Here is a 17,827-nt window from a genome sequence, read left to right on the forward strand (position 1 = left end):
GTGAAATCAAATTAAATCCAGCTTTTTGCCAATTAAAGGACTAAAACTTTGATTGCCATATGTACTTAGCCCCGGCCAAGAACCACAACACAGAATCAATTGCCTGCCTAAGCCAACCAATATGTTTGACTATGCAGAGGGTGTGTGTGTGTGGGTATATATTAGGTTGGCTCATGCAAAATTAAATTTTAATTTCAACCGGGCAAATGTTGCGAGAAAGTGAGAACAGGCAATTTCCTTGCCATGCTAAAAGTCAAAACAAAAAGCACTCGTCGCCACGTCGCTTTCCCCCAATTCTTATACATATATACAAATACATATATCGTTCATATCCTGTGTGCAGGCAACTATAACAGCAACAGCAACAGCAACAACATTTTAACCACTTGACTGCATTGTGGATAAAACGGCAGCCAGAAGTCAAAGTCAGTTCTCAGCTCAGCTGTGTGCTATGCTGTGCGGTTACACCCAACCATTTTAGCCTGGCCCGTCGACTGACTACTAGTGAGTGCTCTTGCCAATTGACATGCAGACCTGCCTGCCAGCCGTAAATCGGCATAAATAATTCATTATTGCCGCCTCGTTGCGCATAAATCAAGTTAGCTCTGAGGTCACACATTCACAGGGAGCGATAGGGTGAGAGAGATGTCGTTGCCTGTGTGGTAAACTTGAACTTTAGGCGGCTTGTAGTAGTCCTGACTCCTGTCAGCCTACCTAAACTAAATCAAAAGTCACAAAATACAATGTTAATAAAATAAAAAAAAGCAAAAAACTGATTTGGAGATGCCGGGGATTGAACCCGGGGCCTCTCACATGCAAAGCGAGCGCTCTACCACTGAGCTACATCCCCGTTGAATACCTGGCAGCTCAAACCGTTACTTAAGCCAAATTCTATTTACACAGTGAAAATTTAGTGATGCAAATTAGAAGAGTGAATATTAAACAAATAAATATACTTATCTTATCTTTTTATCAATGTAATGAATTTATAAACATTGCAGTGTACTCACTTTTTATTGCAAATTAATACACTGTATCAAGAGCAAACAAATAAAAATAAAAATACGTGGCAATTCCTCAGCGCAGGCAGTGCACTGCTTTGTCAGCCAGAGGGCACTGCTTACTTGATGGCATTTAGCTGAGCATTTTTCACATGGGGATGTAGCTCAGTGGTAGAGCGCTCGCTTTGCATGTGAGAGGCCCCGGGTTCAATCCCCGGCATCTCCAATTCAACTTTTTGTTTTTTTCGGTATTTTTCAAAAATGTGATCGCAACTTGCGAAATCGTTGCCGCTGTGGCCTGTTTATGGCCGCGTAGCGATCGAATCGCTGCTCTCTGCTCACCGCTCGCTTCACACTGAATGTTTTTTGTTGGTGCACTCATTTTGTGTGGCTGCTCTGCGAGACGACTGTGCACGATCATTATTTTCGAGTACACTATTCCGATTCGAGATCACAATCGATCGCATTTTTGCTTCTTCATTCGTAAAATCGATAAAGTGATCCATGCGACTAACAGGTGCGCAGCAGCTCACAGCCAGCAACCGATTCAACAGTGTGTGCGTCTCTACATTTTATTTCTATACGCCCGCATGATCGTTTTAAAATACAAGAAAAAACTGTTGAATACACACGCCATGCAACGAAGCGAGATAGCAGGCGAACAGCTGCCGCGCCAAGGCACACGGCACAGGGCAGAGCGAGACGAGGCGAGGCAAAGAACCACAAACAATAAAGCAGCACGAAACACATGTGTTTGCTTGCTTGCGTATGTATAAGTGTGTGTGTACGTTTGTTTTGCTTGTATGAGGGTTGACGTAGTCGACTCTCTTATGTTTTTGTGCGCTGCTCATTGAATTGAATGCGTCAGTTCGACGGGCTGCTGGCGCTGAGCGCCTGGCATTTTACTTAAATGATTGAACGATTTTTGCACGGTTTTTGAAATTAAAGTTCATTTTCGGATCCATTCTCGTTCCCTTTGGCCCAGCCCCGACCCAAGGAAGTCGATCTCTTCGGCCAACGAGTGGATTGAGATCATTTTATTTTTGGCCTCAATTTTGGTCCAAATTCGATTGAGTTTTTCGTTTTCAACTTGTTCGATTGTATTTTGTTGAGTGGGCGTATTTTTTTTGGGGTTTTTTTCTTTTCTAGCTGAAACTCGCTCTTAAGGGATTAAAGAATTTTTTTCTTAGCAGCTGCACACATTTTTTATGAGGCCAAATCTCAAGATGGCCGCCTTCCACTGCTCACTGCCCCCAACAGAGTTGCATTTCGCTTGCAGCCGTATAAATTTGAAAAGAAAATGCTCAGGTATTTTGCTTAATCTCTACGTTGGACGTAGACAGCGACGAAGATGGGCAAGGGGCGAGGAGTTTGCATTTAATCTCGCGCAATTTCTTATAAATATGCATGCAAATAAAAGGGCTGCAGAAAATAAAAAGTGCTAGAAGCGAATTTCTCCGCTGCAGTCAAGATAAATACAGTTGCCAGGTAAGTTTACCTAAAATGTTTTATTTTCGTGCTGACTTTAATTAAATGTAAAGTGTAAAAGCTAAAATTGCAATTGGCATTGCTATTTGTGCTGCGAACTTTTGCCGGTTTTGTTAATTATACGCAAATTTCATAAGTCCATTTGCAAACAGACACACACACACACACACACTGCTCTCCACATGTGTGTGTCCTGCACAACAAATTTTTGGCTGCAAATTTAATTACGCTATAGAAGCAAACATTGCTGCCCAAGTGCCTCCACCGTTGCTCCCTTTCCAGCAAGTCGCTCTCCTTTTCTGGCTTGTTTTGTTTCGCTTTGCTAACTTTTACGAAACTAATTAAAACGATAAGAGACCAAACAAAATACGCCAAATTCTCGCTGAGAGCATTGCAAAAGTACTTTTGAGTATTTGATCATTATCACCTTGAGTACATTTTTGGATGGCAGCCTTTGGCTTTTTTGCCTCACTGCAACACTGCTACATACGGTAAATGTAATTCGTATGCGGGCTGCTGAAGAGGACACCAGCTCCTGCGGAAATTAAATAAATTTCATGAAGCTGCTCAGCAGGGGGAGGGGTGATGCTGGCCCCGATCAATCATTGCCATATGGCCACACACGTCAGCAACCACACAAAGTGCCACCTGTCAACAACTGTCAACACACACACAACACAAAAGACGCTTGGTTGTATATTTAACTGACCACGAAGGAGTTCTACGCTTTAAGCCGGTCTATATGTTAGCCAATGAGTAAAGTTTCCTTTAAACAGATTATTCTAAATTAAATGTAAAATATATTGAACATTTCATAAAAGTTTGCTCCTACAAGTATGTCAAATTAAATCCGAAGTAAACTTCAAAATATGGAAAATTGTATTTTCATCTTTAAATGTAGCATTAATCATCAGTTCATACCAACATTAAATAACTCTTATTCAGTTTTTGCAATGAACATTTTCATAAATACAAGTTATCCAGTGAAAATGTACTATTATCATTTGTCGCCTGTCTAGTCTAGCGGCATTATCTTCATCTACAAATATGCCAATTGTTTTGTGGAATCGCATTGAATTGGTCAGAAAAAAATATTGTCCACATATGCAGCAGCAGCAGCAGCAGCAGCATCATATCAGAGTGTTTTGCGACGCCTGCCCAGCTACACCTACTTGCATATCCTTATATATCCTTGAAGTAAATTGATGTGCCTATACAGATGATGCAGTCAAATGGAAACAACTGTGGCTACTGCTGATAAGCGACTCTCAGTTATGCACACACAATGGGCATTAACGCTCGTGAAAGTGAAAGCGAATGCATGAATTATCAAATTAACTGAGCCGCAGCATGTGCAAATAAAATGGAATGGGTGATATCAATATACATACGTCTACACATATATATAAATATATATAGAGAATTGTATGTACCCGCTGATAGTCGCACCTAAAAGTATGCTTTGGTAAATGTGCCAAGCAGAAACAGCTGTTTTCGCTGACGCTCTTCCGCTCACTTCATTGTCCGCTCTCATTTCAAGTTTTGTGCTAGGGATGAGCGTCTCTGTTGTTGACTCTTTTGTTAAATGTCACATAGTTTGTATTCATATATATTTAAACAAAATATAAAATAGTTGTAAGTGAAGAAGAAGCAAATCTATCGCTTTGTGTTACAGACTACTTAAGACTTACAGCAATTCGCAGGCTGCTCTTGAATACTCTCTGTCTAAACTCTCTTTCTATGCAAAACGATATTCAGTCACGCAGCAGCCGACCATCTCTAGCAAGCTTTGAGCTGCTCACCTGTGGCTTTTGGTGACTGGCCCTGTTGAAGTAGCGTCGTTTGGCCCGGTAACAATCAGTAACAATTTGCCCGCGAAAACGGTTAAAACGCTGTAGCGCGAGAATTTCGATTGCGTTACGCGAGCAGCAAACACAAAAAAAAAAAAAACAAAATACAAACAAGACGAAGTGGAAGCACAAAACAGGAACAAAAACAACAACAGCCGCAGCAGCAGCAGCAACAAAAAAAATATATATTTTTACGTGCGCATGCGCCTCACACTTTATCTTCGCAATTCGCCATCGCCGTCACCGACACCGTCGCCGTCGTCGTCAGCGTCACCGTCTCCGTTTGTGTCTCTCGCGCACTTATCTTTTGTTGTTGATTGATTTCGACTCCAAACAACAGTTTGCTTATACCCAATACATACGTGTGTGAGCGTATTTGCATGTGTGCCTGTATGTGTGTGCATGCGAAAAACGAAAAGAAACACACAAATTAAATAACACCAAAATTTGTGTAAAATTAAATACAATTAAATAAAGCAATTGGAAATAGTGAACAACAACAAACAAGAGCAGAGCAACCATAACAAGGGCATTCTAACTTTTATACACACACACACATTAACGGATTGTTTATTTAAGCGGTAAGTTGAGGAGACGTAGAAGTCACAAGTTGTGTGCAAAACTGCAACATACACTTTGTGCATGTCAAACTGTCGCACAGTTTGAAAGTCCTGCGCACAATCTTTTGGGACTGTAAAGATTGTAAAAATTGCTCGAAATTTAAAAAAAAAAACTTAAACCTTAAGAAAAATTGTTTCGTTTTGAATAGATACCACATAAAATTCATACTTTTGTAAACGGAATAATTAATTTTAATTGGCATTTAATGCGATTTTTGTGCACAAGCAAAATGCTTAATTATACACATATTAAATGCACCAAATTAAAATAAAATGCAGTTTTCAATACCTTAAAAAAATGACAATTTAACGATGCGCTTTTGCTTGTTGTTGTTGGCCATAAAATATTGGCACACGCAATGCGGCTCACAGTTTTGTGAGCAATCAACCTTAAAAGCGGCACGCTAAATAAACAAAATGTGTAATAAACATTAAAAAAACCAAAAAAAAAAAACAAAAATAGTTAGCCATAGCTAAAATGTGTGTATGTGTGTGTTGGCCTGTTAACTGTTAACTGCTTTTAACGGCCAACAGCAAACGGCTGCAATAAGCTTGCATAATATGTAATTGTTTTGATTTATTTAACTTTATGCCGCTTATAGACTTGATGGCTGGTAAATACGCTTACATATATATCTAAGTCTGCCCGCTGCCCCAGCCCCTCCTTGCCCCTCGCTCAAACCTATTGCATAAGGCCATTTGCAGCGCGTTTTTTTTTTTCAAATGCGACATGCATGCGATTTTATACAGCATTTTTAATATGAGTATATATATTTTTTTGTTTTTACCTTTTTTTATGTCTTACGCTCTATTCACAATTCGCTTTTAACTTGCTTGGGTTTTTTTTTTTTGTTCATGGCGCAGGCGTGCCACCATAACTCCCCCGACCCCTCCTGCCACAACCCGTCTCCTTAGCAGCTCAGCTTAGCAGTCTCCATGCTCAAAGCTTGGCTGGAATTTCAGATATGCTTGGAGCAGGTTTTTCGTCAACGCTCGTTTTATTAATTCACCGGTTTACTTCACCTGATTTCTTGTTGTGTTTTGTGCATTTTTGTCGCGTGTATTTCTGGTTTTTATTTTTTCACTTTGAAAAAAAAGCTCTCCTGTTTTTTTTTTTCGGCTATTTTTTAATTTTGATTAGTTGTTGATTGCGTTCTGTGCTCGCTCGCAAATCGATGTTAACTTAATTTACGAACTTGGCGATCAAGCGATCAAGTTTAGCATTTAGCAGCGTAACCGTTATGGACCACCTCTTTTTGGCACATACATCAGCGTTTTAGGCAAATGTGTTAATTAAATAAGATCAACTACCAAAACTGAAGTCAACTAACCGTATAACATCATTTGCGATATTTGGTTGAAAAAATATGATGAGCGAACTGCGAAGTGATTTTTTTCAATTGATTTCAGAGCATATAAATTTTATGCTGTTTCTCAATTTAAAATTGAACCTGTTATTTCCACGAAAAGATAGTTTCTATATTTTTATATACATATACATTTTTTTTTTTGCGCCGTTGGGAATAATTTATCTTCGTCATAGCATTTTTCGAATTCCACTTAAGTCATTACTAATCACATTCCACCCATATTTATAACTAATCGTCATGGCTTTAATCAGTTATTGACGTTACTGTGATCTACGCTGATAATTTCCTGGTAGACCCACAACAAATTTGAAGACCTCAACTAACTGATCGAATCTCCGCTTTTTAATTGAATCTCTGTGTTTACGAATTAATTTTTTTGTGTTTTCTACGCAATCCCATAACGATTGTAAGAATCTTCATTTTCTGATGCATCACTTACTTTAAGTATCTATCGTTCCCAGTTGAATACAACAACAATAATTAAATTAAATGCGCTTGGTTACGTTTAAGTATTATAATTTCAATTATTTCTGACTGTAGTTGGCAAACCCCATGAAATTCTCATAAATATATATGTACATACCACAAAAATGTTAGCATTGCATGTCATTTATTTTGAGTGGCATGTGAAAATGAATATATATCTAAATAGTCGAAACAATTGCATTAGTGGGCTAAACAATATGACGCTTTCGGCATAGCTCCCACATAAAATTGGTTGGCTGGTCTATAAATATTACCGACACATTCAATTTCCACAAAACTTTGGCAATTTTTTTTACATTTTTTTTTTTGCATTGTTAGCAAACAATTTGTGGAAGTTGTGGAAGTTTTTTTTTCTACCTCACTTACGCTTTACAGTTAATAGTGATTAATTTTTGTTGTTCTCAAGGTTATTGATGGGTAAATTTAGCGTCTGTGGAAATTATATAAATAAACGTGAATCTATTGTTGATAGATGATGCTTAGAAATTTGAATGTATCGCTTTTGATAAACACGTTTTGATGCGGGGAACTTTCGAATTTCGTTTTTTTACCCCCTTTTTACTCTTTATAAAATATGCATAAATTATACGAAAAATATCAGCTTAATTAAATGGATGGACCATTTCGTCGACTGCAACGCCCCAAAACAAACGAAAATGAAAGCGCCAAACTATACAAAACAAAAAAAAATTATATATATATAATATGCTTTTTATGTAGACAAAAAAAAGTAGAAAAAGATCCGAAAGCCATGCGCGATCCCTAAACCAAAGAGGAGATGAGAAACGCCTAAAAAAGAGCCAGAGTCCAAAGAGACAAACAAGCACAAAAGGCACAACAACAACAACAACAAAACACTCAACTCAACAGTTGAAAGCCAAAAACTGGTTCTAGAATCAATTTTTATTTTTCTCAAGCTCAACCAAAAAAAAAAAAGAAGAAAAAAAGAAGCAGTAAAATAAAAAGAATCCCTCTGCGAAAAATTTTTTGAAGCAACTTCAAAATGAATTTGGTTAGCCAACCACTCAGAACAGGCCAAAGCAGACGAGTCAGTCAAGCAGGCAGTGAGGCAGGCAGGGAGGCTGGCATTCTGTCGGGCAGCCAGTTTTGTGGCATCCAAGCAAGCTGCAGATACAGATACAGCGACGAGTATCTCAGACTCCCATGCTAGCAAGCAGGCACAAGCAGCTTCTCTAAGGCTGACGAGATCTTTATACTTTTTATTATTACTTATTTTGTTGTTGCTGTTGCTTCCAGCAGTTGTTGTAGTATGTGTTAAAAGTATCTGCACACTTTGCTCAGGCATTCTTTATTTGTATCTGACAGATACAGGCGCTGGCTGCGCATAGTACCATTTTATTTTTTATTTTTTAACACGACTTACATAAATTGTTATTGTTTTTTGTTTTTATTTATTTGTGGTCTTTGCTTTTCTTAGTTTCTCCTTGTTTCGTTTTAGTTTTTTAATTTCTGCTGTCGTCGGATTCAATTTTGTAAATTAATAGCAACTTTTTCGTTTATTTTTTTTACTTTTTATTTGAGCTCCTTTTTCGGCATTTGATTAACCAGCAAACACGCCTTGATTTATAAATTTAGCGTCTTAACAAATGATAAATTAATAAATTATGTTGGAATTTGTCCAAAAAAAAAGTCAAAAATAATGTTTACTTTTCGCTAATGTTCTTTGGGCAGATACATGTTATTAAAAGATACCAAGATTGATAAGCTAGTTTCACAGGAAATTATATGACTCAGCGCCTAACGAGTCTTTAAATATTTATTTAAGATTTTAGGCTATAATTAAAGACTATAGTTCAAACTAGGTAAATATATACTCATCCATCTTAAGATTAAAACTTAACCCAAAACTAACTACTCTAAGAATTTACTCAATAGTAGTATTTCCATTTAATTTATAAAGTTCTGTGAATATGTAAAAGTATATTTATCGCCTTTACAGCCTATAAAAGTGGTGAATAAAATTATTGAATATTTACATAGTTTAAAATATGTCGCGATTAATTCTAAGTCGCTCTCGCTTGCAATGATCTCATCCGATAAATATCCCACACACAATTTACACACTTGAGTTCTATGACTTTTGAAAAACCATTTTTTCTTGATCACTAATTACGCAGCATCGGACAAAAATTGTTTATAAACTTGCATTTATTTGCACATTTTTGTTTAACATTAATTAATAAGTTTCATAAAAACAATATTTACGCTTGTTTGTTTGTCATTGCCGCAGTAAAATTAACACGCTAAATGCTAATGACGTTATCCACTGTTTATTTTGATCGTCGATTTTGTTTTTTCTTATATTCATATATATATATATATATATATATATATATATCTATTTTTTTGTTGTTGTTGTTTGGATCTTGAGTTTATCTCGGGTGGCTTGCAAATTATGCGCTGCAGGTGCTTGTCGCAGATGCTGGTGGGGCGGCTTACGGGTCACAATCGACATTGTTTGCGTTTGTCATTGAATATCAAATGTGCAAGCAGAGAGGGCTTCAACTCGAGTCAGCTCGGCTATGAGATACCCTAGGGGAGTTGGTTATTGTCACTCTCTATGAAAGCATTAGTCTACACAAAGCAAATCATCTAGAAGAGAGCAAGTTATTTATATTATTAGCTGCTAGACAACACATTTGTTCATCGAAGTTGGATTCCATATTTAAACTGAGTTAGCTCGACTATGAGATGCCCTTTTGTCATTCTGCAAAGTGACATCAAAGGAAATGATCAACAGAAGAGCCAGTGAAATCAGTGCAGCTATTGAAGAGTGTATTCAATGGAAACCATTGGCTGCAAGCCAACTCTTTTGTTCATCGATGTTGTAGCCACTTTCCACTATGTTCAACATTTTGTACATTCACATTCTTTACATTTCGTGATGTGAGTGGCAAAATTCCCGCTTGATTTTAATAAAAAATATTATACTTATATTTATTTTATATATATATATTGAACAACAAATTAATTAAGTAGAATTTAAGACACTTTTCTGGTCGCAACCCATTAAATAATAAACAAATTTAAAAAAAATAAAACAGTATTTCATAACTTACTTTCTTTTAGCATTAAATTATAATAAAGTATACAATATAACTTACATTATTAAAATCTTGGCTGTATTTGAAATTAAACGCTTAACTTTCTTAAAATATCATCTGTTTATGACATTAATGTTGCCATACTTTTCTCAAACAACGATCCGGTATTCGATAAATAATCGCAAAAAATTGAAATGAAATGAAAATGGCAAAATATACGTGCAACTACTTCACTTTCTGTATTTGTCTGTTGATGGTGAAATCTGTCTATTACAATCCAAACTACCCCATTGCCATGGGTTTATCACAGAGCATTAACAATAATCATAACCCGTTTTGCATAGTTTCCCATAGCTATAAGAAAACATTGCTAACAATTCTCAATGCTCGCGGCGACAACAGCCAACTGACAACCAACAACAACAACAGCCAACTGACAACCAACAACAACCAACAACAACAACAAACAACCAAACAACTGTCAGTCACTCAGCCAGAAAATAAGTAGACGGAGACAATCTCTGTGGGATGCAGAAGACCCTCTCGATTGGGTCTCTTCATAGGGCGCATCTCGAGCTGAGAGCTGCTAATGACTTTTTTTATATGTTGTGTTGCCCCGGGCTGAATGTGTGAAGATCTTTTGTAAGTGATTCATGAGCAACTGTCGGGCTGCGAGTGCCAGTAATTGCACTTTCCAAAAAAATAAATAAATAAATTTAAATGAAAAGTAGTCCCAAGCAACAACAACAAAAAACAACAACCATAAAATAACCCAGCCAGCTGCTAACCGAAAGTGTCAGTTCTCTAAAAAAAAAAAACTCTAATTTGTTCTTGATGTCATTGTTTATAAAGAGTATAAATTGCATAATAAAAACACGATTGTGTTTCCTCAATGGAAATCGTGATGATAACAACCCTTTCAGCCAAGACATTGAAAAGTCAAAACAATAAATTCTTGTCTAAAATCAATAATAATATTTAAGTTTGGTTTTTAAGACTCATGCCACCAAAATTAAAATGTGTATTAAAGTGTTTTCTGATAAGCAAGACAAATAGACAGGAGACGTATATTATTACAAAATTTTGGACGAAACCTTATCAATTGGAATTCAAGGTGGTCGCGTGTAGTCTTTTCTACTATTTCGTGTCATTTTCAGTCATAGTAGTTTTAACTACGTTTGCAAGCCCATCTTTACTTTTGGTTTATCACTTTGACATTCAAATTAATGAGGTTTTCTTTAGTTACCCAGATGTGATCTTACCTTAAGTGGTTTTAGGCTACGACAAGTGAAAGTTCTGGCCATTTGGATTTCACCTATGAGCATTACTGGTTAAAATTAAATCTCAGAAAAGCACTTGAAATCGATGTCGTCAACGTTTATTTAACTTATTACGTAGAATTTTAGTTGTTTGTTTTGCTTTATAATCTCTGATTATCGACATACTTTCTTGTTATTGTTATTTGTTTGATTTGATCTTTATTGTTACCATTTGTATTGTAAATAATTGTTGCCATGCCTGACTTTAAATGCCACTTAATGCATCATTTGAAATGAATGTGAAGGGCTTATATATTATTCATAAATGAAGTTGCTGTTTTGAGCTCAGTTAATTGCAATACATTTCGAAAGGTCGAAATAAGTTTTGCTTTCAAAAACTATTATCGGGCATTATTCATACTATTTTTTGTTGTTGTTTCTAATCTATTTAACAGCAGATAAGTAGCTATTGTGGATATAAGTTTTTGTCGTAAGTCAATTATTTGCCATGTGACTAATTCGTCTTACTAATTAGCAATAACAAATGTAGCCAAATCCGTAAAATGACTTTATCTAAACTTATCAGCTTACGAGTACTTACAAAAACACATCCATTCATGACTAAACCACGAAATTATATTGATCTTATTTACCTATGTATCTCTGGTGAATGACTCAATTTGTTCGTTCATTTTCATGTTGTGTGTGCGTTGTTAGCACATTGCTGTCAAAAATCTCACATTAACTCATTTCATAATGTGAGCTCAACTAATCTCAACTCAAACAGCGCCTCCGCATGCAAGTATGCCAACTGAAATCGGTGGCAGTCTCAACTCAAGTACAATCTGTGCTGCAGTAGTTACTTAGTTACTTACTGCTGGCATTTGAGAATTTGTATTTTGCCAGCAAAGAATTGTGCAAAGTTTGCTTATCTCAAATATTTCAAGCGAGTTGTATTTGTGGCATTTCCTTTACTTGGCTTTCTGTGTCGCTTATCAGTTTCAATTTGCATGCTGCTAATATTTGATATTTTGGGCATACTCGAAAATTAATTAAAAAATGCGCAGTGAGTATATGTTCCTTAAAAATATAATTAATATTATGAGATACATTGGAAATGCAAATACATAGATATATGCATATCTATGTGAGTTTATACGTGTATCGGAACAATTCACGTAACACAATATTGCCATTTAAGTGCACGGCACGTTTTGGTTTTTTCTCGCTGATATTTTGCAACAATAGTTGTTGTTAACGGGCAACTGGGCATTTTTTGTAAGCGCGTTTGTCATGCTGAGAAACGTAGACGGATATATAGAATCGGAATCGAAATCGGAATTGGAATCGGAATCACAATCAGAATCGGACATTGTGGCGGACAGGTGTGTGCTACCAGCGACTAACGGCTAATTTGTTTTAATGATGAGAAACCGCTTAAGTAAACAACAACAGCGACAATAAAACATGACAAATACAATGGCGACTGTCGGCTGTCGTGTAACCGCTGATGCGGGTCTTCACCGTCTCGAGGGGCAGAGGCGGCAGGTGCGGCAAGGGGGGAGGAAGCACACACTTCTCTCCATTATGACTGATAAAAGTTGTGCGTGTGTACTTCATGCTTCATTGCAAATTTCATTAAAGTTTTAAAGTTTGGTGCTCCAAACTAAAAAGGGGGTAAGCAAAGGGGTTCCTAACTTAAACAATTGAAACTTCAAAAACGGTCAAAAAACAATTTACAATAATAATAATAATAATATATAATATAATATACAATACATTATAATATGAACAACAATCATAATAAATAGGTTTGACAACCCTTTGTCCAATATAACAATGAATTTACGATGCCCATTTTGTTTGTAATTTATAACAGAAGCTATTTGGTTTATTATACACTAAATATTATTTCACGACAACATTTTAACGTAATTTGCATATTTATTTGGAGATGAATTTTCAATTAGTTGTGATTTTTTTTATGGTTTTTGCCTTTTTATTAAGATTAAAATACAACTTTTTGTATGAAGAACTTTTTAGTTAAGAAAATCTTTTTATTATAATATAAATAAATTTATTTACATTTATATATCATAATTCATTCATAGTTCATTCATTCATCAAACATTTTTCTATGATTTCCGCCTATTATTGACAGCAACATTTTTTTTTTCCTGTTTTTACGCATTTTGTATGTATTCTTTTTATTATTATTATTGTATTACTTTTTTGCTAAATGTCAGTTCCGCTTCCTAATACAACAAAGTACGCGAAATCTATATATGTACATAAGAGCTATACTCTATGCACAATTGCTATTATTATTATAATAATTATTTTTATTTCATGCCCCTTTTTCAGATACTTGTTCGCTTTTGCGCTTCATTGTTTACTTTGTTTCATTAAAAATCGCTTACTATAGAAAAAGCTTTCAATTGTTGATTGTTGTTGTTGTTTTTGTTGTTTTTCTTGTTTTCTGACTGTCAGTCAAGGTCGTCTATTGAGCACATCTTGAAACTTGAACAACAAACTCAGGTAGCAGACAGCCTGGGCATGGGGGTGGTGCAAAGGGAGTTCCATTAATCAGAACCGATCATAAAAAAGTTAATGTTTTATTTCGCTCGGGCTTCACAATTACGAGTTTTACCCGAGTCTGTCCAAAACTTGCCTGTCTGCTTATATAAATTGCACAGACTTTTGATTTCCAAACGATGATTCATAAAAATATATAATAAATATTTGTGTTTTGTATAACTTCAAGTTGAGCAAGCAAACAACAAATAAATGTAAAGGAAGCTCGCTACAAATATGCCTTTGTGTAATTTGCAATGAGAGTTTTTTGTTTTTGTTTTCTTTTTTTTTCAATGCATGACATTTATACCAGGCAAAAACTTAGTTCAGGGTCGTTGAAATTTGTAAAAGGCTTTGAAGTGAGACATAACGAATGAATTTGCGGTTTACTTGTATGCCACACCGATTTCAATTGTTTAATATATAAAATATAAAAAGGTAAAGAGAATACTCTTTGGATGATATGTAATTTAAAGGCAAACAAACTGTGCTCAGTTGAAAGCCACTTTTAACATCTTCAACAACTCGTTATAAACTTGAAAAGAGTTTGAAAATATTTCGAAAGATGGTTTAAGCCAGAAACCAACCTTATTGCTTTGGTTAAAACTTGAAGCTCTAAGTTGAGACTGACAGAGACTCTGCAAACGACATCAAGTTATTATAATGAAAATATCTTTTGCCTGGCTGCAGATCAAGTGCTTTGTTATATTTATTATATATCCAATATATTTGGGAGAGACTCACAGGGTGCGTTCTGTCAGCTGTGGAGTTTGAAGTGTCAGCAAGTGACGACAATATTTGAGTATATAGAAAATAAACAAAATTAAATAATAAATATTTTTTAATATTTTGACAAGTTCTGAAGAATTGTTGTCAGTCTTTATTTTTACGGCGAATAGACTCGAATGAGCTTTGTAAATCCATCAAACGGTTGTTCAACAACCTGGCAATTGTCGCAATTCATGGCATTAAACCGACTTACGTCGGAAGACGCCTTAGAATGGCATAAATAAAAATCACGTTGCCCGACAATTCGTTACGCCCACGATAAGAACGTCAAAAATGCTATTGACTGACCCATGAGCCAATGCTTATGGAATTTCTATTTGTACTGCCTGCAAAATGACCAAACGTTACTTTGCCTTTAAGCACGGACATGCAACTTATTTAGTAAACAAAAATAAAAAATACTTAGCAGTTAAATGGGGGGCAAACGTTTGTTTTTCCACTTTTACTTGCTGTTGACCGATTGAAAAAAATGACTTAAAAACACGTAGGTAAATCGCACCCAAGCTTTACAAAAATGACCGGAATATGGGTCAAGTTATGGAGCACAATTAATTATAGGGCCTGACGATAAGTCTCCATTGATAAGAGTCAAAGAATTCAGAGTTGAATGAAAAATGCACGTATCTATCGACGTGATATCAATATGAAATACTCTTTCTCATTCAGGTGTACTTTGAAACACTTTAGTCACTCGCTGGTTTATTGACCCACAACAATAGGCAATTTTATTGTTTTATTATCATTCACATTCTTGGGCAACCGGCAGAGATCGTCGGGCATTTCAATTAGAGCACAACTAGGGTGAACCTTGTTCACTTAAATGCGCAGCGACAAATAAAAAGCAACTACAACAACAAAAATAGTAGGCTCATTACAAAAATCTTGAAAATTATCAGCAAATGAGCAGCGAAAGAAAATTAAACGAGCAATTTTAATGAACTCATATCTTTGGCACAGTGAAGCAAGCTGGCCAAAGTAGAGGGACATATTTCTGCTAAATCATTTGGCATCTTTCCACAATTGGGATAAAATATATATAAAAATAATTTGAATTTCTTTGTTCAAATATTCATAAATATCGTATTAGTTCTAGTTTTATGAATGTGCAACTACATTTATAGTTGTGGCATCTTTCACTAAGGAAAGCTTTCTTTTTTGTCTTTTACTTATAGCCATGTCTACGCCGACCTCGCCCAAAACTCCGACACCGCCCACACTGCCGCCGGGCGTGACCAAAACGTGTCACATAGTCAAGCGACCCGATTTCGATGGTTATGGCTTCAATTTGCACTCGGAAAAGGTGAAGCCGGGCCAATTCATTGGCAAAGTTGATGCTGATTCGCCAGCTGAGGGCGCCGGACTCAAGGAGGGCGATCGCATACTGGAGGTCAACGGGGTATCCATTGGCAGCGAGACACACAAACAGGTCGTGGCCAGGATCAAGGCCATTGCCAACGAGGTGCGACTCCTGCTCATCGATGTCGATGGCAAGGCAATTGAGATGCCAGCTAAACCAACAGTGGCAACAGCAGCAGCAGCAGCAGCATCAGCCGTAGCAGTAGCAGCATCGCCTCTGCCATCGCCTGTGAGCAACGGGAGCGGCAGCAGTTGTCCAGCGAGCTATGAGGGCACCAAGCAGGAGTTGCCCGGTGCCAGTGCGAATATCAGTAGCATCAGTGTGACCAGCACAAAGCGGACTTCGAATGCGAGCAGCATTCAAAGTGGCAGCACAATGAATGCCAGCGATATGGATGTTGTCGACAGGGGCATGCCACCGGTTGTGGCAGCAGCAGCGCCCATTGCAGCGCCAATCGTTGCACACAATGGTAACAAATCGCCAATCATCAACAACAACAACAACAGCAGCAGCAACAACAACAATAACAACAACAACAATAGCGATAGCAACACAAACAAAATGATGAACACTCCACCGCCGCCGTCAGCCACCGTGGCCAATATGAATAACAATGGCAGTGTCTACAGCAGCAGCAGCAGCAGCACCACCACCACAACAACAACAACGAAAACAACCACAACAACCACCAACGGCAGTGTCAATGGCAATGGCATGACCACGCCCACCACAATGCCTGCAGTTGGCGCCACCAATGGTGGCATGAATCGAGCCGGCAGCTTGAATTTACCGCTAACCGTCGCTGAAATGCGCGCCAAGCTGGCCTCCAAAAAGAAATACGATCCGAAGAACGAGAGCGTCGATCTAAAGAAGAAATTCGAAATTATACAAAAGCTCTGAGAGCCGCACTTCAAAATACCCTTAACCCTTAACAAAAAAAATCATTGCACACCATTCTAAACGCAGTACTTGTTATTATTTTACACACAAAGCGCACAAAAAAAAGAAGTGAAAAAAAAATAGAAATGAAAATGAGCAAAACTAAAATATTATAATGATAATAATAATATGAATGAGTTTTCGTATTTTTTCTTTAGCTACGGCAGGCATATACACTTCGTATATACTTTATAAACTACCTATGTATTTAGTATGCAAAAGTCACTTATGAATTAAGCAAGTTTTTAAGATACTTTTTCGTCCCTGCAACTAGACAAAACAGTAACCCTCAGCGAACCGTAGCCCACAGAAATCTATCGAAAACAAATAAAAACTCTTTAAAGTAGTTAAAACACAACAACAACAAAAATCGAAAAAACCGCCCCTGAATAAAATCCATTTTAAAAATGTGTTGAACTTATTTTGCGTATTTTTGTTTTATTTTTTTTAATTATACCTTATAATTAGTACTTTTTTTGCTTTGCATTTGCGGCTAGTTCATTGAAAAACTTTCGTTACATTTTTAGCATACCCCAATATACATATAGTTTATATACTATATATATATATATGTATTTAGTTTACGTATGTACTTTTTACCGTGAATAAAGCAAAACGAAACAAAACAAATAAAGGTTTTTTGTTTGACACACGTGTTTCCCCTAATGGAAACGATATTAAGTAGTAATTGACAAATGTATATAAACAAAAAAAACCCCAAAGATTTATTGCTTATACATTGAATTTCAAATACACTTCAAGTCCATTGAATTTTAAGTCAATTTTTGAATATAAATGGATATTTGTATAGCCAAAGAAAATGTTGAGCCTGGTAAGTCTAGAAAACTAGTTAAAATAATGTTAAAAGCACTGAAGGAATAATTATTAAGTATCAATGATTTGGCTCATTTTAGCTTCAAAGTTGTCGGGCTAAAATATATTGACAAATTGAAGAGCAACTGCTTGGATAGGGTACTGATAGCAATGATCGCAATTTCAAATTAAAATATACTTCAGAGGCGGCAACAA

The 17,827-nt window shown here is 36.4% G+C and overlaps 1 protein-coding gene and 2 non-coding genes across 3 annotated transcripts; 2 read left to right on the plus strand and 1 right to left on the minus strand.

Moving 5' to 3' along the window:
• Nucleotides 1–778: 778 nt before the first annotated feature.
• On the minus strand, nucleotides 779–850 carry Trnaa-ugc. The gene has a single exon. It is a non-coding gene; the product is annotated as a tRNA-Ala (tRNA).
• A 305-nt stretch (nucleotides 851–1,155) lies between these two features.
• Trnaa-ugc lies at nucleotides 1,156–1,227 on the plus strand. The gene has a single exon. It is a non-coding gene; the product is annotated as a tRNA-Ala (tRNA).
• Nucleotides 1,228–4,245: 3,018 nt separating this feature from the next.
• On the plus strand, nucleotides 4,246–17,156 carry LOC6559872 (probable serine/threonine-protein kinase DDB_G0282963). The gene is made up of 2 exons (XM_001985789.2): nucleotides 4,246–4,920; nucleotides 15,675–17,156. The coding sequence occupies exon 2, from the start codon at nucleotides 15,677–15,679 to the stop codon at nucleotides 16,757–16,759; it is 1,083 nt and encodes a 360-aa protein (XP_001985825.1). The 5' UTR covers nucleotides 4,246–4,920; nucleotides 15,675–15,676; the 3' UTR covers nucleotides 16,760–17,156.
• The last annotated feature ends 671 nt before the right edge of the window (nucleotides 17,157–17,827 follow it).

Source organism: Drosophila grimshawi, unplaced genomic scaffold (genome assembly GCF_018153295.1).
Source record: "Drosophila grimshawi isolate 15287-2541.00 unplaced genomic scaffold, ASM1815329v1 contig_1367, whole genome shotgun sequence".
Classification (NCBI taxonomy): domain Eukaryota; kingdom Metazoa; phylum Arthropoda; class Insecta; order Diptera; family Drosophilidae; genus Drosophila; species Drosophila grimshawi.